Source organism: Schistocerca piceifrons, chromosome 6, assembly GCF_021461385.2.
Source record: "Schistocerca piceifrons isolate TAMUIC-IGC-003096 chromosome 6, iqSchPice1.1, whole genome shotgun sequence".
NCBI classification, from domain to species: domain Eukaryota; kingdom Metazoa; phylum Arthropoda; class Insecta; order Orthoptera; family Acrididae; genus Schistocerca; species Schistocerca piceifrons.
In genome coordinates, this window is record NC_060143.1 from 538,531,914 (window position 1) to 538,557,904 (window position 25,991).

The 25,991-nt window shown below is 45.4% G+C and overlaps 1 protein-coding gene across 1 annotated transcript in view; it reads right to left on the reverse strand.

Moving 5' to 3' along the window:
* Positions 1 to 1,233: 1,233 nt before the first annotated feature.
* LOC124802498 (5-oxoprolinase) overlaps positions 1,234 to 25,991 on the reverse strand; it is a 187,784-nt gene continuing 163,026 nt past the window's right edge. Inside the window, exon 20 of the mRNA XM_047263316.1 lies at positions 1,234 to 1,474. Within this exon, the coding sequence (XP_047119272.1) occupies positions 1,322 to 1,474 (153 nt within the window). The 3' untranslated portion in view covers positions 1,234 to 1,321. The remainder of the gene's footprint in view (positions 1,475 to 25,991) is intronic.

Sequence of the window (25,991 nt, forward strand, 5' to 3'; positions counted from 1 at the left end):
TTTAAATCACTCCTAATGCCTACTCCCAGATAATTTATGGAATTAACTGCTTCCAGTTGCTGACCTGCTATATTGTAGTTAAATTATAAGGGATCTATCTTTCTTTGTATTCGCAGCACATTACACTTGTCTACATTGAGATTCAATTGCCATTCCCTGCACCAGGCGTCAATTCGCTGCAGATCCTCCAGCATTTCAGTACAATTTTCCATTGTTACAACTTCTCGATATACCACAGCATCATCCGCAAAAAGCCTCAGTGAACTTCCGATGTCATCCACAAGGTCATTTATGTATATTGTGAATAGCAACGGTCCTACGACACTCCCCTACGGCACACCTGAAATCACTCTTACTTCGGAAGACTTCTCTCCATTGAGAATGACATGTTGCGTTGTGTTATCTAGCAACTTTTCAATCCAATCACACAATTGGTCTGATAGTCAATATGCCCTTACTTTGTTCATTAAACGACTGTGGGGACCTGTATCGAACGCCTTGCGGAAGTCAAGAAACACGGCATCTACCTGGGAACCCGTGTCTATGGCCCTCTGAGTCTCGTGGACGAATAGCGCGAGCTGAGTTTCACACGATCGTCTTTTTCGAAACCCATGCTGATTCCTACAGAGTAGATTTCTAGTCTCAAAAAAAGTCATTATACTCGAACATAATATGTGTTCCAAAATTCTACAACTGATCGACGTTAGATATATAGGTCTACAGTTCTGCACATCTGTTCTGGACCTTCTAGCAGTCAAAGTGGAATCACCCTAGAATCAACAAGACGAGCCATAACAGCTTCGACGAAATCTACGTGGGAATCCATTCAAGATAAGTGCCGAAATTAATGACTTTTTTTACAGTCCATTCTGACGATACCATCTACAGTCAATAACTTTGTTGTTGCCCGATAAAGCGAACATATGCTGTGTGAGCAACATTATTAATCTGACTTCTAACCTATTTTGCAAGTGGTGGTATTGTCAGAAGGTGTATGATTTATAATACCACAGCATTGCGTGGGGTGAAGAATGTTCCAATAAAACCTTCAGAAACATCGTAATCTCGGAAAAGCTTGCGCGTCCGATACGAGACGAGCTTCCCGGACGCTCCTCAGTACCCTGTGGACCCACTGCTTGGCAAATCCCGAGGAGAAGCCAGGAGTGCAGCAGGCAGTTGCTGCACTAGGTCGGCCAGGTAGGAACAAGAATAGTAGACAGAAACAGAACCAAGTTTGAGCAGCACTTGCGTACTTTATTTTGGGTTACACTGTGTTATGTACAATCGGGAGTGGCGCCGGGCAGACGTGGAAGCGGCGGCTTCAGACGGACTCCTGGGCGCGCCGGTATTCGAAGACGCTGCCCCTCTCGAGGGCGGGCTGGCGGCAGCTCCTGGGGGCGGCGGCTGCGGCAGGGGCTGCGCCGTCGGGGGCGCCGTAGCCGCCTCCGCCCGGAGTCAGCAGCCGGAACACGTCCTGCAACACAACCGACACTTGCTCAGCACAGACTTTTTTTTTTCTTTATTGTTACTTCAAGCCCATCGCCCCATATCGGGGAGGAAGCGATGGGGGAGGGGGGCTATCAGTAGTACCACATTCCGCTCTCCATCCTACGCTTTAAAATGTACACAAAGGTGAAAGAAATACGATTAACGTTTTCGTGGTTCATGGAACATGTAAGTCATAGCAAAGTAATATGCAGTTTGGAGCGCTGGGCCGTTTGTATTCCGTATCTGTTTAGGCTATCATTTAGCACGATACTTTCGGAACTTAGAGAAAAATATTACGGAACACGTGCTGTATATACAGGGTAGTCCAATGATCGTGACCGGGACAAATATCTCACGAAATATGCATCCAACGAAAAAACTACAAAGAACGAAACTCTTGTAGCTTGAAGGGGGAAACCAGATGGCGCTATGGTTGGCCCGCTAGATGGCGCTGCCCTAGGTCAAACGGATAAAATGGTTCAAATGGTTCTGAGCGCTATGGGACTTAACTTCTGAGGTCATCAGTCCCCTAGAACTTAAAACAACTTAAACCTAACTAATCTAAGGACAACACAAACATCAATGCCCGAGGCAGGATTCGAACCTGCGACCGTAGCGGTCGCGCGGTTCCAGACTGTAGCGCCTAGAATCGCTCGGCCGGTTCAAACGGATATCAACTGCGTTTTTTTATATACGATCCCCCATTTTTTATTACACATTCGTATAGTACGTAAAGAAATATGAATGTTTTACTTGGACCACTTTTTTCGCTTTGTGACAGATGGGGCTGTAATAGTCACAAAAGTATAAGTAAGTGTCCGGACCGTTCGCCGAATAGTTACGTTATTTAAGGAAATAGGAAGCGTTAAGCCACATGTGAAACGTCAACCACGACCTGCAACAAATGGTGATGTTCAAGTAGGTGTTTTAGCTGCTGTCGCGGCTAATCCGCACATCAGTAGCACACAAAATGCGCGACAATCGGAAATCTCAAAAACGTCGGTGTTGAGAATGCTACATCAACATCGATTGCACCCGTACCATATTTCTATGCACCATCAATTGCATGGCGACGACTTTGAACGTCGTGTACAGTTCTGCCACTGGGCACAACAGAAATTACGGGACGATGACAGATTTTTTGCACGCGTTCTATTTGGCGACGAAGCGTCATTCACCAACAGCGGTAACGTAAACCGGTATAATATGCACTACTGGGCAACGGAAAATCCACGATGGCTGCGACAAGTGGACCATCAGCGACCTTGGCGGGTTAATGTATGGTGCGGCATTATGGGAGGAAGGATAATTGGCCCCCATTTTATCGATGGCAATCTAAATGGTGCAATGTATGCTGATTTCCTACATAATGTTCTACTGATGTTACTACAAGATGTTTCACTGCATGACAGAATGGCGATGTACTACCAACATGATGTATGTCCGGCACATAGCTCGCGTGCGGTTGAAGCGGTATTGAATAGCATATTTCGTGACAGGTAGATTGGTCGTCGAAGCACCTTACCATGGCCCGCACGTTCACCGGACCTGACGTCCCCGGAGTTCTTTCTGTGGGGAAAGTTGAAGGATATTTGCTATCGTGATCCACCGACAACGCCTGACAACATGCGTCAGCGGATTGTCAATGCATGTGCGAACATTAAGGAAGGCGAACTACTCGCTGTTGAGAGGAATGTCGTTACACGTATTGCCAAATGCATTGAGGTTGACGGACATCATTTTGAGCATTTATTGGATTCATGTGGTATTTACAGGTAATCACGTTGTAACAGCATGCGTTCTCAGAAACGATACGTTCACAAAGGTACATGTATCACATTGGAACAACCGAAATAAAATGTTCAAACGTACCTAGGTTCTGTATTTTAATTTAAAAAACCTACCTGTTACCAACTGTTCGTCTAAAATTGTGAGCCATATGTTTGTGACTTTTACAGCATCATCTATCACAAAGCGAAAAATGTGGTCCAACTAAAACATTCATATTTCTTTACGTACTACACGAATATGTAATTAAAAATGGGGGTTCCTATTTTAAAAAATGCAGTTGATACCGGTTTGACCTAAGGCAGCGTTATCTAGCGGGCCAACCATAGCGCCATCTGGTTTCCCCCTTCAAACTAGACAACTTCCGTTCTTTGTAGTTTTTTCGTTTGACGCTTATTTCGTGAGATATTTGGCCCGGTCACGATCAATGGACCACTCTGTATAGTAGATTGTCAATCATCAAATGCGCGGCGTGTTTTTGTACTGCCACAGTGCATTCTCCGACGAAAATCAAGTCAGATCAGATCATAACCTTCTCCACTCAAAGAATTTCTGGAGTCAGTAACAGTGTTTAAAACTATTGTTTTGGAAATTTATGGTCAGTTCCTATGGAACCAAACTGCTGAAGTCATCGGTCCCTAGGCTTACACACTACCTAATCTAACTTAAACTAACTTACCCTAAGGACAACACACACACACACACACACACACACACACACACACACACACACACACACACACACACACACACACACACACACACACACACCCATGCCCGAGGGAGGATTCGAACCTCCGACGGGGAGAGCCGCGCGAACCGTGGCAAGGCGTCCTTTGACCGCGCGGTTCCCAACGCAGCTAACACTATTTTTAAACTCTTACTGGACTTGTTAGTGATTCTACTACTTTGTGCATCATTATACGTCCCAACAAACCACTTAGAAGAAATCATTGATATATGATACGACATTCTTCCATCTCGTTTATGAAAACATGTCTATGGTATTTCAAGTTTTTCCATTGACGTGAGCGTTTTGGTATATATTTGTTAGACTTTTTCTATATGTACCATACTGATAAAGTAGCACTGCAAACAGAAAGTAGAAAATGAGCTTAAACCATGAAAGGGCTAAAAGGTGAAAAAATTTGAAGTTTTTAAAATCTATAAAAAATGGATTTTGTGATAGCATCTTATGATATTAACCTGTTGACATTATTTTTTAATATAAAACCAAAAATATATATTTAAAACACGTTGCAAAAACGGCGAATTTCTTTAAAAAGCAGCACTATACTTTCACTAAAACGTTAAACGAGCTGCACAGGGGAGAAAAGGTTTTTGGGGTCTTTTGGATAATATCTACGGAGATAAAGGTAGATATTGGGGCGGATAGTGGGAAAGGAAGGAGTAGATTGGTATGTGAGCAGGATCTCAGTACCAAGAGGAGAATGCGTGGGTAGCCTTGGAGAGAGAAAGCTGTCCTCACACGGGACGAGGCAGCTAGTGTTGACGTGGATGCGGATGGGACGTCCGACCCCACGAGAGAAGGGCGCTGCCTACACACGGGACGAGCTGCTTAACGTGATTTCCCCCTCTCCAGCGGCAGTTGTCGGATTTATTTGGCTCTCGAACCACACATTTTCTTTATGAAAATGGACGCAGGTAAAATAGCAGTGTTAACTCCTTTACCGATTGTCGAAGAAGGGTGGAGAAAATAGCGAAGAAGATTCAGGACTCTTCGATGGCTTAAACAGCGAAATACTGATACAAGATCACTGCATAATGCTCTTCAGCAATCTGTAGAAGTTACCCGTTAAGACAATTCAATTTTCTGCCCATTTGCGGTTTTAAATTGGACATGGTTAAGGTATAGTGTCTCATGTCAGTTAGGCCATGCATAATATTCATACTCTCGATGTTGCATTGAACGCTAAAATAACGTATTTTATCACATACATACGAGTATAAAGCTCGATATTCGTTTCGTAATTTCACTCGAATGGAAGAGGAGATAGTTTCGAAGCTGCTCACCATAATAGAAAACGATATTTACAGGGGTTATGTAAACAGGAGACAGTCCGTAAGGCCAGAGACAGGTATATACATTGCTACACCAAGAAGAAATGCAGATGATAAACGGGTATTCATTCGACAAATATATTATACTAGACATGTGATTACATTTTCACGCAATTTAGGTGCATAGATCCTGAGAAATCAGTACCCAGAACAACCACCTTTGGCCGTAATAACGGCCCTGATACGCCTGGGCCTTGAGACAAACAGAGCTTGGATGGCGTGTACAGGTACAGCTGCCCATGCAGCTTCAACACGATACCACAGTTCATCAAGAGTAGTGACTGGCGTATTGAGACGAGCCAGTTGCTCGGCCACCATTGACCAGACGTTTTCAATTGGTGAGAAATCTGGAGAATGTGCTGGCCAGGGCAGCAGTCGAACATTTTCTGTATCCAGATAGGCCCGTACAGGACCTGCAACATGCGGTCGTGCATTATCCTGCTGAAATGTAGGGTTCCGCAGGGATCGAATGAACGGTAGAGCCACGGGTCGTAACACATCTGAAATGTAACGTCCACTGTTCAAAGTGTTAATGCGAACAAGAGGTGACCGAGACGTGTAACCAATGGCACCCCATACCGTCACGCCGGGTGATACGCCAGTATGGCGATGACGAATACACGCTTCCAATGTGCGTTCACCGCGATGTCGCCAAACACGGATGCAACCATCATGATGCTGTAAACAGAACCTGGGTTCATCCGAAAAAATGACGTTTTTACATTCGTGCACCCAGGTTCGTCGCTGAGTACACCGTCGCAGGCGCTCCTGTCTGTGATGTAGCGTCAAGGGTAACCACAGCCATGGTCTCCGAGCTGATAGTCCATGCTGCTGCAAACGTTGTCGAACTGTTCGTGCAGATGGTTGTTGTCTTGCAAACGTCCCCATGTGGTGACTCTGGGATCGAGACGTGGCTGCACGATCCGTTACAGCCATGCGGATAAGATGCCTGTCATCGCGACTGTTAGTGATACGAGGTCGTTGGGATCCAGCACGGCTTTACGTATTACCCTCCTAAATCCACCGATTCCATATTCTGCTAAAAGTCATTGGATCTCGACCAACGAGAGCAGCAATGCCGCGATACGATATACCGCAATCGCGAGAGGCTACAATCCGACCTTTATCAAAGTCGGAAACGTGATGGTACGGAGTTCTTCTTACACGAGGCATCACAACTGCATTTCGCCAGGCAACGCCGGTCAACTGCTGTTTGTGTATGAGAAATCGGTTGGAAACTTTCCTCATGACAGCACGTTGTAGGTGTCGGCACCCGCGACAACCTTGTTTGAATGCTCTAAAAAGCTAATCATTTGCATATCACAGCATCTTCTTCCTGTCGGTTAAATTTCGCGTCTGTAGCACGTCCTCTTCATGGTGTAGCAGTTTTAATGGCCAGTTGTGTACATCGAAGAGCCGAAGAAACTGGTACACCTGCCTAATATCGTGTAGAGCCCTCGCGAGAACCCAGAAGTGCCGCAACACGACGTGGCATGGACTCGACTAATGTTTGAAGTAGTGCTAGAGGAAATTGACACCATGAATCCTGCAGGGCTGTCCACAAATCCGTAATAGAACGCTGGGGCGGAGACCTCTTCTGAATAGCATGTTGCAAGGTATCCCAGAATGCTCAATAATGTCTGCAGATTTTGATGGCCAGAGGAAGTGTTTAAACTCAGACGATTGTTCCTCAAGCCACTCTGTAGCAATTCTGAACGTGTGGGTTGCCGCATTGTCCCGCTGGAATTGCCAAAGTCCGTCGGCATGCACAATGAACATGAATGGATGCAGGTGGTCAGACAGGATGCTTATGTAAAAGCCACCAATCAGAGTCGATATCTAGACGTATCAGAGGTGCCATATCACTGCAACTGCACACGCCGCACACCATTACAGGGCCTCCACCAACTTGAACAGTCACCTGCTGACATGCAGGGTCCGTGGATTCATGAGGTTGTCTCCGTACCCGTGCACATCCATCCGCTCGATACAGTTTGAAACGAGACTCGTCCGACCAGGCAACATGTTTCCAGTCATCAACGATCCAATGTCAATGTTGATGTGCCCAGGTGAGCCGTAAAGCTTCGTGTCGTGCAGTCATCGAGGGTGCACGAGTGGGCCTTCAGCTCCGAAAACTCATATCGATGATGTCTCATTGAACGGTTCACACGCTGACACTTGTTGATGGCCCAGCACTGGAATCTGCAGCAATCTGCGGAAGGGTTGCGCTTCTCTCACGTTGAACGATTCTCTTCAGTCGTCCTTGCTCCGGTTCTTGCAGGATCTTTTTCCGGCCGCAGCGAGTCGGAGATTTCATGTTATACCAGATTGTTGATATTGATGGTATACCCGTGAAATGCGGTAGCGTTCTCGCTTCCCACGCCCGGGTTCCCGGGTTCGATTCCCGGCGGGGTCAGGGATTTTCTCTGCCTCGTGATGGCTGGGTGTTGTGTGATGTCCTTAGGTTAGTTAGGTTTAAGTAGTTCTAAGTTCTAGGGGACTGATGACCATAGATGTTAAGTCCCATAGTGCTCAGAGCCATTTGAACCATATACCCGTGAAATGGTCCTATGGGAAAATCCTCACTTCATTGCTACCTCGGAGATGCTGTGTACCGTAACTCGTGCGCCGATTATGGCACCCCGTTGAAATTCACCTAAATCTTCATAACCTGCCATTGCAGCAGCTGTAACCGATCTAACAACCGCGCCAGACACTTGTCTTATATAGGCGTTGCTGGCCGCAGCGCCACATTCTGCCTGTTTATACAGGGTGTTTCAAAAATGACCGGTATATTTGAAACGGCAATAAAAACTAAACGAGCAGCGATAGAAATACACCGTTTGTTGCAATATGCTTGGGACAACAGTAAATTTTCAGGCGGACAAACTTTCGAAATTACAGTAGTTACAATTTTCAACAACAGATGGCGCTGCAAGTGATGTGAATGATATAGAAGACAACGCAGTCTGTGGGTGCGCCATTCTGTACGTCGTCTTTCTGCTGTAAGCGTGTGCTGTTCACAATGTGCAAGTGTGCTGTAGACAACATGGTTTATTCCTTAGAACAGGGGATTTTTCTGGTGTTGGAATTCCACCGCCTAGAACACAGTGTTGTTGCAACAAGACGAAGTTTTCAACGGAGGTTTAATGTAACCAAAGGACCGAAAAGCGATACAATAAAGGATCTGTTTGAAAAATTTCAACGGACTGGGAACGTGACGGATGAACGTGCTGGAAAGGTAGGGCGACCGCGTACGGCAACCACAGAGGGCAACGCGCAGCTAGTGCAGCAGGTGATCCAACAGCGGCCTCGGGTTTCCGTTCGCCGTGTTGCAGCTGCGGTCCAAATGACGCCAACGTCGATGTATCGTCTCATGCGCCAGAGTTCACACCTCTATCCATACAAAACTCAAACGCAGCAACCCCTCAGCGCCGCTACCATTGCTGCACAAGAGACATTCGCTAACGATATAGTGCACAGGATTGATGACGGCAATAAGCATGTGGGCAGCATTTGGTTTACTGACGAAGCTTATTTTTACCTGGACGGCTTCGTCAATAAACAGAACTGGCGCATATGGGGAACCGAAAAGCCCCATGTTGGAGTCCCATCGTCCCTGCATCCTCAAAAAGTACTGGTCTGGGCCGCCATTTCTTCCAAAGGAATCATTGGCCCATTTTTCAGATCCGAAACGATTACTGCATCACGCTATCTGGACATTCTTCGTGAATTTGTGGCGGTACAAACTGCCTTAGACGACACTGCGAACACCTCGTGGTTTGTGCAAGATGGTGCCCGGCCACATCGCACGGCCGACGTCTTTAATTTCCTGAATGAATATTTCGATGATCGTGTGATTGCTTTGGGCTATCCGAAACATACAGGAGGCGGCGTGGATTGGCCTCCCTATTCGCCAGACATGAACCCCTGTGACTTCTTTCTGTGGGGACACTTGAAAGACCAGGTGTACCGCCAGAATCCAGAAACAATTGAACAGCTGAAGCAGTACATCTCATCTGCTTGTGAAGCCATTCCTCCAGACACGTTGTCAAAGGTTTCGGGTAATTTCATTCAGAGACTACGCCATATTATTGCTACGCATGGTGGATATGTGGAAAATATCGTACTATAGAGTTTCCCAGACCGCAACGCCATCTGTTGTTGAAAATTGTAACTACTGTAATTTTGAAAGTTTGTCTGCCTGAAAATGTACTGTTGTCCCAAGCATATTGCAACAAACGGTGTATTTCTATCGCTGCTCGTTTAGTTTTTATTGCCGTTTCAAATATACCGGTCATTTTTGAAACACCCTGTATATCTCTGTATTTGAATACGCATGCCTATACCAATTTCTTTGGCGCTTCCGTGCGTATAAATACCTAGGTGTTACAGTCACGAACAAACTTAAATTGGAACCATCGCACAGAAAACTGCGTGGAGAAGGCGAAGTAAAGAGTGCGTTTTACTGGCAGAAGTCGTAGACGACGTAACAACTCTACTAGACTGCCTACAGTACGCCTGTTCATCCTCTTCTGAAGTATTGTTAGGATCTTTACAAGACAGGATTGACAGAGGCCATCGAAAAAGTTCAAAGAGCAGTCTCGCGTGTCGTCGCTACTGGGGACACAGTGCGGTGGCGAGGCATAACTCGAGCTTCCCGCCGTAAGACCGGCTAGGAGGCTCTGATCCTCCGGCGGGGCCAGAGATTACGCCGCGGAGTCGGCCCACCGCCGCAGCCGGCGTCGACACTCGCCGCATCCTACGCGGCGCGCGCCTGTTTTTTTTTGTTTTACGAGCCACACAGGCGGGGTATTCCCCGCGCCACATCTCACACGCCAGACCGTAAAGAACGGCGGCGACACGGAAGAGGCGTGAAAGTAATAGTGAGGAACCCCGCCGCATCCCCCACCGCGCCTTTTCCGAAGAGTAGAGTACGCCGGCGGGCGATCGTATTTCGCTTTCCATTCCCTCTCGGCGTATGCCTCTTTATGCCCCGGCTGCGGCACTGCGAGGCCCTAATTCCGCCTCTCGACTTTGACTGCGCGGAAGCCCCGCCGACACTATTTCATTCCCCCCCCCCCCTCCTCTACCCCTCCCCCCCCCCCCCCCCCACCCCGACCCACCCTACTGCCCGCAGTTCTTTGTTTCGCAGTTCCTTCGCGCGAGGCTGTTCGCCGTTCGGCAGCAAATAGACGCAGTGCGGGAAGCACAGGAAAGGAAAGGATCTGCGGAGAACGCGGACAAGCCTTTGGCAGACCGGCACTGGTTCTTGTGCGTCGGTGAGGGCAGAACAAGCCATGCATACATATGGCGTCCCGGTGCGCATTACGTATGCGACCCCTTTCGGCTTGTTCGCGCAGAGTCGGGGTCGCTGCCAGGCCGAGAGATTCCGCTTGCCGCCTCACACTGGTGCTCGGTTTATCGGATTATTAACACAAGTTTGGAATTTTCGGCGCTCTGGCGAAGCAACTTCGCTGGCGCTTCTGTTATCCAACAGGGTATCACGTACACTTGACGCCAGAAATGTGCCCTGGCATTCAGCGAGAAAACAGAAAGTAATTACTCACTTAAGCGCCACAGAAACTGGTACAGGCATGCGTGTTCAAATACAGAGATATGTAAAGAGGCAGAATACGGCGCTGCAGTCGGCGAAGTCTATACACGATAACATGGGTCTGGCGCAGTTGTTAGATGAGTTACTGCTGCTACAATGGCAGGTTATCAAGATTTCAGTGAATTAGAACGTGGTGTCATAGTCGGCGCACGAGCGATTGCACACAACATCTACGAGGTAGCGATGAAGTGGAGATTTTCCCGTACAACCATTTCACGAGTGTACCGTGAATATCAGGAGCGCAGTAGACTCGTTGCGGCCAGAAAAATGTCCTGCAAGAATGGAACCAACGACGACTAAATAGAATCGTTCAACGTGACAGAAGCGCAACCCTTCCGCAAATTGCTGCAAATTTTAATGCTGGGCCATGAACAAGTGTCAGCGGGCGAACCATTCAGCGAAACGTCATCGATATGGGCCGACTCTTGTACCCTTGATGACTGCACGACGCAAAGCTTTACGCCTCGCCTGGGCCCATCAACACCTCTGATGACTGGAAACATGGTGCCTGGTCGGACGAGTCTCGTTTGAAACTGTATCGAGCGGATGAATGTGTACGGGTATGGAGACTACCTCTGTCTGATCAACTGCATCCATTCATGCCCACTGTGCATTCCGACGGACTTGGACAATTCCAGCAGGACAATGAGACACCCCAAACGTCCTGAATTGCTACAGAATGGCGCCAGAAACACTCTTCTGAGTCTGAACCCTTCCGCTGGCCACGGAACTCCCTAGACATGAACATATTGAGGATATCATGGATGCCTTGCAACGTGCTATTCAGAAGAGACCTCCGCCCCCTCGTACTCTCACGGATTTATGGACAGCCTTACAGGATTCATGGTGTCAATCCCTTCCAGCCTATTTCAGATACTAGTCGAGTCCATGCCATGTTGTGTTCCGGCACTTCTGCATACTCGCGGGGGCCGTATACTATGTTAGGCAGGCGTACCAGTTTCTTTGGCTCTAGAGAACAAACTAATCATACAAATGTGTTGAAAAACCCATCTACAGTAACCAACTAGTCGAAAACGATGCAGTTATCTACCCAAACGGAAGTACTGTCTGAAAGAAGCTGCGCAAACATCCAGTCAGATGTTGATAAGATTTCAAAGTGGTGCAAAGATTGCAAGTTTGCTTTAAACGTACAGATATGTAAAATTGTGCACTTCACAACGCGAGAAAAATCAGCTGGTACAAACACCCGGGTATGACAAATCAGAGGGATATGAAATGGAACAATCACATAGGCCTAGTCGTACAGAAGATGGACAAAAATGTGGAAACACTGCGAGAATTGCATTCTTGAACATAAATCCAGATGATATCCAAGCCTGCAGGTTGCGTCGTCGTATTTGATTAACGATCGGTAATTGCGAAAGTTCTCAATACTTCTCAAGTGTCAGTCGTAGTCACACCAGGGTTCTGTGTGATCGTTGAGTGCACTATGTCGGAGCTACGCCACCGGCCTTGCCGCGGCGGTAACACCAGGTCTCGTCAGATCAACGAAGTTAAGCGCTGTCGGGCTTGGCTGTCACTCAGATGGGCGACAGTCTCGAGCTGCCAAGCGCCGTTGGCAAGCAGGGTGCACTCAGCCCTTGTGACGCCAATTAAGGAGCTGCTTGACTGAGAAGCAGAGATTCCGGTCTCGTAAAATGACAACGGCTGGGAGAGCGGTGTGCTCACAACATGCCCCTCCATATCCTCATCCAGTGACGCGCATTGCCTGAGAATGACGCGGCAGTCATCAGCACCATTGGGCCTTCCGCGGCCTTTTAGGACGGATTTTAGTTACACTACTGGCCATTAAAATTGCTACACCACGAAGATGACGTGCTACTGACGCGAAATTTAACGGACAGGAAGAAGGTGCTGCGATACGCAAATGATAAGCTTTTCAGACCATTCACACAAGGTTGGCGCCAGTGGCGACACCTACAACGAGCTGACACGAGGAAAGTTTCCAACCGATTTCTCATACACAAACAGCAGTTGACCGGCGTTGCCTGGTGAAACGTTGTTGTGATGCCTCGTATAAGGAGCAGAAATGCGTACCATCACGTTTCCGACTTTCATAAAGGTCAGACTGTAGCCTATCGTGATTGCGGTTTATCGTATCGCGACATTGCTGCTCGCGTTCGTCGAGATCCAATGACTTTTAGCAGAATATGGAATCGGTGGGTTCAGGAGGGCAATACGGAACGCCGTGCTGGATCCCAACGGCCTCGTATCACTAGCAGTCGAGATGACAGGCATCTTATCCGCATGGCTGTAACGTGCAGCCACGTCTCGATCCCTGAGTCAACAGATGGGGACGTTTGCAAGACAACAACCATCTTCACGAACAGTTCGACGACGTTTGCAGCAGCATGGACCATCAGCTCTGAGACCATGGCTGCGGTTACCCTTGACGCTGCATCACAGACAGGAGCGCCTGCTATGGTGTACTCAACGACGTACTAGAATGCACGAATGGCAAAACGTCATTTTTTCGGATGAATCCAGGTTCTGTTTACAGCATCATGATGGTCGCATCCGTGTTTGGCGACATCGCGGTGAACGCACATTGGAAGCGTGTATTCGTCATCGCCGTACTGGCGGATCACCCGGCGTGATGGTATGGTGTGCCATTGGTTACACGTCTCGGCCACCTCTTGTTCGCATTGACGGCACTTTGAACAGTGGACGTTACATTTCAGATGTGTTACGACCCGTCGCTCTACCCCTCATTCGATCCCTGCGAAATCCTACATTTCAGCAGGATAATGTCCGCCCCCGGTAGCTGAGTGGTCAGCGCGACAGAATATCAATCCTAAGGGCCCGGGTTCGATTCCCGGCTGGGTCGGAGATTTTCTCCGCTCAGGGACTGGGTGTTGTGTTGTCCTAATCATCATCATTTCATCCCCATCGACGCGCAAGTCGCCGAAGTGGCGTCAAATCGGAAGACTTGCACCAGGCTAACGGTCTATCCGACGGGAGCCCGTCGTCACACGACACAAGACAAGCAGGATAATGCACGACCGCATGTTGCAGGTCCTGTACGGGCCTTTCTGCATACAGAAAATGTTCGACTGCTGCCCTGGCCAGCACATTCTCCAGATCTCTCACTAATTGAAAACGCCTGGTCAATGGTGGCGGAGCAACTGGGTCGTCACAATACGCCAGTCACTACTCTTGATGAACTGTGGTATCGAGTTGAAGCTGCATGGGCAGCTGTACCTGTACACGCCATCCAAGCTCTGTTTGACTCAATGCCCAGGCCTATCAAGGCCGTTATTACGGCCAGAGGTGGTTGTTCTGGGTACTGATTTCTCAGGATCTGTGCGCCCAAATTGCGTGAAAATGTATCACATGTCAGTTCTAGTATAATACACTCCTGGAAATTGAAATAAGAACACCGTGAATTCATTGTCCCAGGAAGGGGAAACTTTATTGACACATTCCTGGGGTCAGATACATCACATGATCACACTGACAGAACCACAGGCACATAGACACAGGCAACAGAGCATGCACAATGTCGGCACTAGTACAGTGTATATCCACCTTTCGCAGCAATGCAGGCTGCTATTCTCCCATGGAGACGATCGTAGAGATGCTGGATGTAGTCCTGTGGAACGGCTTGCCATGCCATTTCCACCTGGCGCCTCAGTTGGACCAGCGTTCGTGCTGGACGTGCAGACCGCGTGAGACGACGCTTCATCCAGTCCCAAACATGCTCAATGGGGGACAGATCCGGAGATCTTGCTGGCCAGGGTAGTTGACTTACACCTTCTAGAGCACGTTGGGTGGCACGGGATACATGCGGACGTGCATTGTCCTGTTGGAACAGCAAGTTCCCTTGCCGGTCTAGGAATGGTAGAACGATGGGTTCGATGACGGTTTGGATGTACCGTGCACTATTCAGTGTCCCCTCGACGATCACCAGTGGTGTCCGGCCAGTGTAGGAGATTGCTCCCCACACCATGATGCCGGGTGTTGGCCCTGTGTGCCTCGGTCGTATGCAGTCCTGATTGTGGCGCTCACCTGCACGGCGCCAAACACGCATACGACCATCATTGGCACCAAGGCAGAAGCGACTCTCAACGCTGAAGACGACACGTCTCCATTCGTCCCTCCATTCACGCCTGTCGCGACACCACTGGAGGCGGGCTGCACGATGTCGGGACGTGAGCGGAAGACGGCCTAACGGTGTGCGGGACCGTAGCCCAGCTTCATGGAGACGGTTGCGAATGGTCCTCGCCGATACCCCAGGAGCAACAGTGTCCCTAATTTGCTGGGAAGTGGCGGTGCGGTCCCCTACGGCACTGCGTAGGATCCTACGGTCTTGGCGTGCATCCGTGCGTCGCTGCGGTCCGGTCCCAGGTCGACGGGCACGTGCACCTTCCGCCGACCACTGGCGACAACATCGATGTACTGTGGAGACCTCACGCCCCACGTGTTGAGCAATTCGGCGGTACGTCCACCCGGCCTCCCGCATGCCCACTATACGCCCTCGCTCAAAGTCCGTCAACTGCACATACGGTTCACGTCCACGCTGTCGTGGCATGCTACCAGTGTTAAAGACTGCGATGGAGCTCCGTATGCCACGGCAAACTGGCTGACACTGACGGCGGCGGTGCACAAATGCTGCGCAGCTAGCGCCATTCGACGGCCAACACCGCGGTTCCTGGTGTGTCCGCTGTGCCGTGCATGTGATCATTGCTTGTACAGCCCTCTCGCAGTGTCCGGAGCAAGTATGGTGGGTCTGACACACCGGTGTCAATGTGTTCTTTTTTCCATTTCCAGGAGTGTATATTTGTCCAATGAATACCCGTTTATCATCTGCATTTCTTCCTGGTGTAGCAATTTTAATGGCCAGTAGTGTAGTTATGTCGAAACTAAGCAAATCGCCGGCCGGAGTGGCCGTGCGGCTCTAGGCGCTATAGTTTGGAACCGCGAGACCGCTACGGTCGCAGGTTCGAATCCTGCCTCGGGCATGGATGTGTGTGATGTTCATAGGTTAGTTAGGTTTAATTAGTTCTAAGTTCTAGGCGACTGATGACCTTAGAAGTTAAGTCGCATAGTGCTCAGAGCCATTTGAACTAAGCAAATCGTTGGTGCCTGAATGGTGCGTGCTTCGTCCGTAACTAAGGGAGCCGAAGTGTGTTGTGTTTGAAGAGGCAACATATAGGAGATCTATACCGCATACACGGAAAGTGGAAAAGCATCATCCGCTAAGTCACAACGCGGACGAAAATGTGTGTTTAGTGATCGTGGCAGACGGTCATCGAAGAGGATTATGACGAAAAATACGAGGGCAACGGCTGCAAAAGTCACTGCAGAACTGAATATCGCGCTCATGGACCATGTCAGCAGCAAAGCAACACAGACGGAGCTTCACAAGCTGGAAATTGCAGAGCCAGCTGGAATTCCAAATACACTGACGAGTGATGCAAATGCTCGTCCAAGGAAAACGTGGTGCCGAAGCCATTAAACCTCGACTATGGAGCATCAGAAGAAAGTCATTTACTCGGATTAGTGTTGTTTCACACTGTTTCCAACTTCTAGCCAGGTTTACGTCCTAAGAGTGACGATTTGGGTAGCTGTATCGTGGTACTCCATGTGCCCCAAAAGTTCGCGCTACTGCCAACTATTATGTCACCATTTTGGTTGATCAGGTCATACCAAGGGCTCTGTTTACATAGCGTGCAACGTCCAGGGGTGATTTTTTTGAGCACAATGATGGATTGTCATAACTCTGTTGACCGCCACAGAGCCTCTGTGGTCTACTGTGGAGAGAAATGAGCGTGATCATCACCACCATCACCATCACCATCACCATCACCATCATCACCATCGTTACCCGAAGTTGCCAATATTTTGCAGGAAGAATGGAGTAATATTTGCTTGAAAACCACGCAGGACCTGTATTTATCCATTCTGAGGCGAGTGAAAGCTGTTTTGAATACCAATGGGATTCCTAGATTGTTTTAGGCGTGGTAATACATTGTGTTTTAGCTCTTTCCATCTTGTTGTCCACCCCCTTTAGGTATGTGAGACTTTGATTCATTAGCAGGATACTGTGAAAATGCTTTCGGTCTAAGTGGGATCCATAACAAATAGGAATAACAGCAGATATTGAATGTATACCATGAAGGCTAGCACACAAACTGTCAGTGATTTGTTTAACTCTCACAAGAGCATCATGGAAATGTTGAAAAATCTGAACTAGCAGACTCTTGAAGGTAGATGCAAATTATGCTGCAAAAGCCTGCTTACAAAATTTCAAGAACAAGTATTCAGTGAAGAATCTAGAGGTATCTTTCATTCGCCCATATATCACTCCCATTGGGGACCCAGAACATTAAATTACACTAGATACAGCATACACAGATGCATTTAAGCACTCCACACTCCATCTGTGACTGGACCTGGAAATGTGGCTCCAAGCAAAGTACCCTCTGCCATGCACTTTGTAGTAGTTCGCAAAGTATGTTTGAAGATGTAGGTGTAGATGCCAATGAAGTCAATCAGCAACAGTATTTCAGAATGATCATTTCACCCTGCACTGGACTGTGTGGCACTCTGAAACTTTCTACAAGATTAAAAATCTGTGCTGGACTGAGACTCTAACCTGAACTTTGCCTTTTGTGGATAAACCTCTGACTGACTGACCTGTCCAGGCTATCCGTGTCCAAATAGATCGGTCAGCGGGGTTTCGAGTCCAAGTCCCAGCCAGCTGCAGAGTTTTAATCTGCCGGAATGTTTCAAATTGGCCTGTGGTCCTATGAGAAAATGAAGATTCATTCTGGAAACAAATCAGTAGGATGTAGATAAGCCATTTCTCCGCAAATATCTTTTCTTCCAGGAACACTGTTCAGGATGGTATGCTAGAATACTTCTGCCAAAGTTGGAAAGTAGGACAGGGAACAGGGGTCACGGATCATGCTTGGATAGCTCAGTCACCAAGAACACTGCCAATAAAATGCAAGGTTCCAGGTTTGAGTCCTGGTACAATAAACAGTTTTAATCTCCATCTGCATCTGCATCTCTTCTCTCCAAATCACTGGAGTGCACCGCAGAGAGAGCCTTTCATTGCATCAAGTATTAAGACTTCTTTTCATTCCACACTTGCATGGGATCAATTGATTACAGGCCTAAGAGCAGATTATATTTATTCCAATATTGTCTTTGTAATCCCTATGGGAGCAATGCTTAGGTCGCTATAGATTATTCCTAGATTCTCCAAGTAATACTCGTTCTTGAAACACTTAAATTGGCTTTCATCAGATAGTTGATATTGTTGTTTATTAGAGCTACCCACAGGCATTAATACTACTGTAGCACCATCTATTATCAAGCATCTGCCAATTCACATTTTACACCTTCTCTGTGACATATCCCAGGTGTAAAACTTATCTGTGACCATCTGAATTGCCCTTCTTTGTACAGCTTCCATCTCCCAATTAGCCCTGCTTGGTACACGTCTCATTCACTTGAACCATATGCTAGGATTGGTTGCATTAGAGTTTTGTAAGCAATTTCCTTTGTAGACCTATTGCATTTTGCCAGTATTCTAACAATGAATCGAAGTTGCCATCTGCTTTACTCTTGACTGAGCAAATTTGGCCATTCCATTTTATATCCTTACATATTTTTTTACACACAGTATTTGTATAAGCTGCCCGATTCCAATTGTGACTCATTGGTATCACTGCCTTTGGATACTATGATTTTTGTTTTCTTGAAATGCATGTATTGACTGAGCAAATTTGGCCATTCCATTTTATATCCTTACATATTTTTTACACACAGTATTTGTATAAGCTGCCCGATTCCAATTGTGACTCATTGGTTGAGCAAATTTGGCCATTCCATTTTATATCCTTACATATTTTTTACACACAGTATTTGTATAAGCTGCCCGATTCCAATTGTGACTCATTGGTATCACTGCCTTTGGATACTATGATTTTTGTTTTCTTGAAATGCATGTATTAAGTTTGAAAGCCAGTTGCAAACATCTGCAATGCTTCAAAATCTTATCAAGACCTAATTTAATATTGGTACAGCTTTCTTCAAATGTAACTTCATTATACAGTAACCGCATCACCTGCAGAAAGTCTCAGGATACTATGAGGGCAAATCAGTCTTTGCCCAACCTCCCCCCCCCCCTTTTTCAGCCAAATTACTGCCCTAAATCCAAAGTCAACAAATCCAGCCCCAGCAGTGGACCTTTCCTGGACAAGCCTGGCCTTACCTGCCGACAGCTCCAAGACACACCATTGCTGTCAGTAATTGAAGATCATGGCTGTACTTCACATGTCCACAGCACACGAGCAACAAAGTACAGTTAATTTTCTATGGAGCTAATGACCAACACCCAAAGAAATCCACAGGCCAATGTATCCAATGCATGGAGAAAAATGTCTCACTTTGCAAAATTTGGATGGTGGTGGTGGTGGTGGTGGTGGTATGATTTCACAAAAGGCCATGAACCATGAAGACTTGCATAAAAATAGCATTCCAGGACGCCACATTCATCACTGACTGGTGACAACAATTCCCATGTGGATGCAAGGGTGAAAGTGGATCTGTGTGTGCATATCAAGGATATTTCCCTGAGCTCAGTATTTTATATGGGAATGTTTACAATAGTGTTCACAGGTCCTTAGGTTACAGGAAGGTCTCATGTCAGAGAGAGAGAGAGAGAGAGAGAGAGAGAGAGAGAGAATGTGTGTGTGTGTGTGTGTGTGTGTGTGTGTGTGTGTGTGTGTGTAAGCAACTGGATGACATGATGAAAGGCAAGTGGATGATTGCGAGGGGGTGATAGTTTCCTGGACCACACTGTTACTAGTAAAATACTGCATTTCACACTGGAGTCAAAGCAGCAGAGCACGGTGCAGAAACAGGTTGGTTCACCTGTTACAAAAAAATTCTGTTCAGTGGCATCTGTTAGGAAAGTTATGTTAAATCTTCTGGGATTGCCACGGTCCTTCTTGGTGGACTTGATGCCACTAAGTTCAACTGTTGATGCCAACTGTTATTGATCCACACTGTCATGCCTGTGGGCTGCCGTCAGGAATAAGCTCCCGAGGGATCTTTGATGTGGAGAACATAGTTATCCTCCAGGACAATGCAAAGCCACATATACCATTCAGAACCACCGCCAAGTTCCGGTCATTTCACTGGAAGAGTTTGGGCCCAACCACCACTCAGTCATGAACTCGTCCCCAGTGATTTCCATGTTTTCAGTCTGTTGAAGAAGTTCCTGGTAGGACAGTGATTCAAGTGCAGCAATGAAACCGAGATAGCAGTCGAACAGTGGTTCCACAGTCAGCCGAATGAATTCTACTACAGGGACATATCAAATTTAGCACTGTGATGGGACAAATGTTTGAATTGGCGTGTGAACAAGTGGAAAAGTAGTGTAAGGTATGTATCTGAACTGTATGTATTTGAAATTATCTGTATGTACCTGTATTAAGAAATTGGGGCAAAGACTTTCTGATTCAACCTCATATTAATATTGTCTACCAGGTGATTAATACACAACATGAGCAACAAGGACCTCACCATACTTCCATGATGCATGACTGAAGTTACATCTACTTTGTCAGAGACTCTTCATCCAAGATAATATCCTGCTCTCCTCTCTACCACAAAACTCTCAACCCAACCACAAATTTTGTTTGATATCCCATATAATCATATTGTTATTTTAATTAAAGGTGTGCTACTGAGTCTAATGTTTTCTGCTAGTCAAGAAACACTGCAGGTATGTGATTACCTCGTTCCACCACTTTCAGGATGTCATTTGAGATAGTGCGAGTTGGGTTTTCTATGCCTGATCCTTTCAGAATCATGCTGAGCTACCTGTAGGGTATCATTCTGTTTGAGATACCTCGATATGTTTCAGTTCAGAATATGTCCAAAGATTCTACAACAGTTGTATATCAATGATACTGGATGGAAGTTTTGTGAATCACTTTTGCTGATTTACTTGTAGAAGAGTGTTATCTGTGCTAACTTAAAAATACTGGGTAAAATTTTTTGTTTGAGGGATCTACAGCATATTAATGTTAAAAAGGGTAAGCAGGAGATACGTTGCTAACTCAGCCCGAAATTCTATATACAGTCTGATAGGAATTCCATGAGGCCCTTGGGCTTTGTCCAGTTTTACACAAGAATGCAATGGGGGCAGTATCTCTGGATTTTCCTTTGCGAAGGAACATTTAAAGGCAGACGACACAGTTTAACAGTCAACACTCACATATTATTTGTTGGTTAGTTCAGTTTTGACATTTGTGTCATTCTCAACAGCTAGTGCCTGCATCAGTAAGTAGTGTGATCTTTTATCTCCTCAGGTCTCCTGCTGGAAGACTAAACATCTAATAGGAGACTTGAGGGGATAACTGATCTTATTATGTATGGACCACACTACAAGGAATATGATAATCTCCATTGAAGAATATCATGTGCCACTGTTTCTCTATATTGCACATTTTCCAGACTGTCGCACACTAAACGTTGCGTTGCACACTAAACGCAATTTATTGACTGCCCGCTTGTTCATCATTATCCTCTGGAAATTAAAGCTAATGCTTTGCAAGTAACAAGTAAACTGCACAGGCGGAAATTCCTGAGAAGCATATCAAGGTAGCTCTTCATCCCTGTGAAGAGGTTATGGACTCTGTTTGCAACATACAGACACTTCACATAGCACAGACTTTTTAGGATTACAGATCTTGTACAGCCTTGTAATCGTACCTCTTTGAATGTTGACATATACTAAATCTGTAGTATAAAATTCAGTTTAGTCACATACGCAGGTGCTGCAATTTACAAATATTAGAGCATATTTGAAATTAAAATCCAATAATAATAAAAAGTTACATTATGAGTATAATTGGATTCTAAAACTATTAGTCCTGGTACTTCAATATATACTGTAGTCACTCACACCCCTTTTCACACAGAGTGAACAAATGGCAGAAACCAAGCGAGGTTGCACAGTGGCTAGCACACACAAAATTCAGAAAATGCTGAGGAAGCAAAGGCTGTTGCACTCTCAGTTCAAGAGAGAATGCACAAATGATGACAGACAAAACTTAGTAGAGATTTGTGCATCTGTGAAAAGATCTCTGCACGAAGCGTTCAACAACTATCACCATCATACCTTAGCAAAAGGTCTGGCTGATGAGAACTCAAGAAAATTCTGGTCCTACGTAAAATCGCTAAGCAGGTCTAAGGCTTCCATCCAGTCACTCACTGACCAGTCTGGTGTGGCAATTGAAGACAGAAAAAAACAAGCTGAAGTTTTAAATTCCAAGTTTAAGAAATGTTCATGCAGGTAGATTGACAAACATATCATTCGACCATTACACAGAGTGCTGCAGGAATGACATAGTAATAAGCATCCTCGGCACAGAGAAACAACTGGAAGATTAGAAAACAAGTAAGTCGCCAGGCCCCATTGGAATCTCAGTTTGGTTTTGCAAAGAGTACTCCATCGTACTGGCCCCTTACATAGCTTGTTTATTGTGAATCTCCCACCCAGCGCAAAGACCCAAGTGACTGGAAAAAAAAACATAGATGACTCCAGTATACAAGAAGGGTAGAAGAACGGACCATCAAAATTACAGACCAATATTCTTAACATTGGTTTGCTGCAGGATTCTAGAACATATTCTGAGTTCAAATGTAATAAATTTCCTAGGAACTGAAAAGCTTATGTCCAGTACAATTTTAGAAAGCATCATTCATGTGAAACTCAGCCTGCGCCTTCCTCATATGATACACTATGAACTACGGATGGAGGGCAACAGGCAGATTCCATATTTCTGTGACTATGTTGCAGCTGGTGATATTTCTAAGATTTCCGAAAAGCATTTGACACAGTACCCCACTGCAGTCTGTTAATGAAGATAAGAGCAGATGAAATAGGTTCCCAGATATACAATTGGCTCAAAGGCTTCTTAAGTAATAGAACCCAGTGTGTTATCCTCTACTGCGAGTGTTCATTAGACACAAGGCTATCATAAGGAGTGCCCCAAGGAAGTGTGATCGAACCACTATTATTTTCTATACACATAAATGATCTGACAGATAAGGTGGGTAGCAATCTGCTGTTGTTTGTCGACAATTCTGTGGTGTACAGGAAGGTGCCAAAGACAAGTGACTGTATAAACATACAAGATGAAAGACAAAATTTCTAGTTGGTGTGATGAATGATAGCTGCCTCTAAATCTAGAAAAATGTAAGTTAATGTAGATGAGTACGAAAAACCAACTCTTAATGTTTGGATACAACATTAGTAGTGTCCTGCTTGATGCTGTCATGTCATTTAAATATTTCCACATAATGTGGAACGAGCATGTGAGAATTGTGGTATGGAAATCAAATGGTCAACTTTGGTTTACTGGGCTAATTTTAGGAAATTATGGTTCACCTGGAAGGGAGACCACATCTAGGACACTAGTGCAACCTATCCTGGAGTGCTGTTAAGGTGTCTGGGATCTGCACCAGGTAACAATAAAGGAAGACATTTAAGCCATTCAAACATGGACTGCTAGATGTTACTGGTATGTTCAAACAAAATGCAGGTGTTACAGTATTGCTTCAGGAATCCAAACGAGAATATCTGGAGGGAAGAATCATTCTTTGTGAGGAACATTATTGAGCAAATTTTGAGAACTGGCATTTGAAGCTGACTGCAGAATGATCCTACTGCCACCAACATATATTTCATGTAATGACCATGAAGATAAGATATGAGAAAAAAGGGCTCATAATACGGATGAATATCGACAGTCGTTTCTCCCTCATGCTACCTGTGAGTGTAACAGTAAGGGAAACAATAGGTAATGGTGCAGGGTACCCTCTGTTATGCACTGTATGGTGGCTTGTGGAGTAGTACAAATGTAGAAGTAGATGTATATGTAGAATTGCTTTTGGGAGAATGATGTTGAAGTGCGGCTGGTCCCGGCGGAGGTTCGAGTCCTCCCTCAGGCATGGGTGTGTGTGTTTGTCCTTAGGATAATTTAGGTTAAGTAGTGTATCAGCTTAGGGACTGATGACCTTAGCAGTTCAGTCCCATAAGATTTCACACACATTTGAACATTTTTTTGATGTTGAAGTCTATGTCCAGTCATCCCAGTTTAGTTTTTCTGTGATTTCCCTAAATTGCTGCAAACAAATGCAGAGAAGGTTCCTTCGAAAGAACACAGATAATTTTCTCCTCTGTCCTTGAAACAATCTGAGCATGTGCTCCCTCTCTAATGATCTCAATTCTGACAGGACATTGAACCCTAATTTTCCTCACTTTTTACAATTGGCAGAGAAAGTTTAAGAATACTTACATGAGAGAAACCCAGGCCAAATGTACATAGTAGTGAGGCCAGTGTTGAAAGTGCAGTAATTTTCAAATTGTAAGTAAAAAAGGAGATAAAGTGGCAAGTTGTTAAGTGAGAAAGTCACCCAAGAACTGCATTACCCTTGTAATCACAACTGAACACTTTGAATTCCCTTTTCTTTTCTTTTTTTTCCAGAGATCATCTCTATAGAGCACGCTTAGAGATGACAATGTGGAAGACAAGTATCTATTGAACCACACAGTGTTTTTCACTCCTCACTCATGTATCTATTCCTCCCCCGTGGTTCACAGCTTTTTAACACTTAAAACTGTGGCAAAAGGAACAATTTCTACTCCAATGAAGTGGTACAGTTAAGGTTTTCTAGTGAATCACTCCCACAGCTTTCCTTTCCTCACAGCCAGCAAACTCCAAGAACTAAGCTACACATCACATTAGGGCAGCTTTAAACAATGATACATTCATTTCTTTAAGTTTAGAAAAGAGTTAACAGCAATGAAAAGCATAAAAGATACTTTAACGCATTTATTGAAAGTAATGTCAGAAGAATATTGTCATCAAGAAAAACAAAACTGGCATTACACAGTTTGGTTATGGAATCTTAGATCTCTTAACCAAGTACATAGATTACAGATTTTAAAAGGAAATGGATAAGGTCAACTAAGATACAGTGGCAATCAGTGAAGTGCAGTGGCAGAAAGAACAGGGCTTCTGGTCACATACATATAGTATTAGCAACACAGTATCAAGTATGGGAGTAGGTTTAATAATAAGTAAGAAAATAGCAATGCACATAAGCTACTATGGATAGCACAGTGAGGGCATAGTCAGTACAGATCCAAAGCCAATGCCCACCACAACTGTACAAGTTTATCTACCTCTATACTATGCAAACCACCATGAGGTGCATAGCAGAGGGCCTGCTAACTCCACAGATGATGCAGTGAATGAAAGAATGCAGGATGGGATAAAAGAAACTACCCAAGTCATTAAAGGAGATGAAAATTTGATTGCGACAGGAGACTGGAATTCAACAGAAATTGAGAAAAAAAAAAGAGACAGAAAAATAGTGGGAATACATGGACTGGGAGATACGAATGATAAGAGGAGTTGCCTGGCAGAATTTCAGAGATCGTAATTTAATAATGCCAACACTTTGTTTAGAAAATGTGAAAGAAGGTTATACATATGGAAGAGACCTGGAGACACCAGAAAGTAACAGATTGATTACAGAATTGTAAGACACAGATTTCAAAACTAGATTTTAAACTACAAAACATTACCAACTGGAGATGTGATCACTGGCCATTCTTGGTTATAAATTGCGTATCATAACATAAGGAAATGCAGAAACATAGGAAATTAAGGAGATGATATCTGGATAAAATGAAGAAACCAATGCTGAATTTAAGTGATGAGAGTAGAAAATGTGAAAATGCACCAAATGGAGCATGTGAAATTGAACACAAAGTCTAAAAAGAAATTAACAAAGTGCAAAATGGCTGAACAGGAATGACTAGAGGACAAATGCAAGGCTTTAGAAGTATGCATGACTAGGGAAAATATAGACGATGCCTACAGGAAAATTAAAAAGAGGCATTTGGAGAAACAAAAAGCAGCTGTGTGAATATCAAGGGTTTGGATGGCGAGCCAGTATT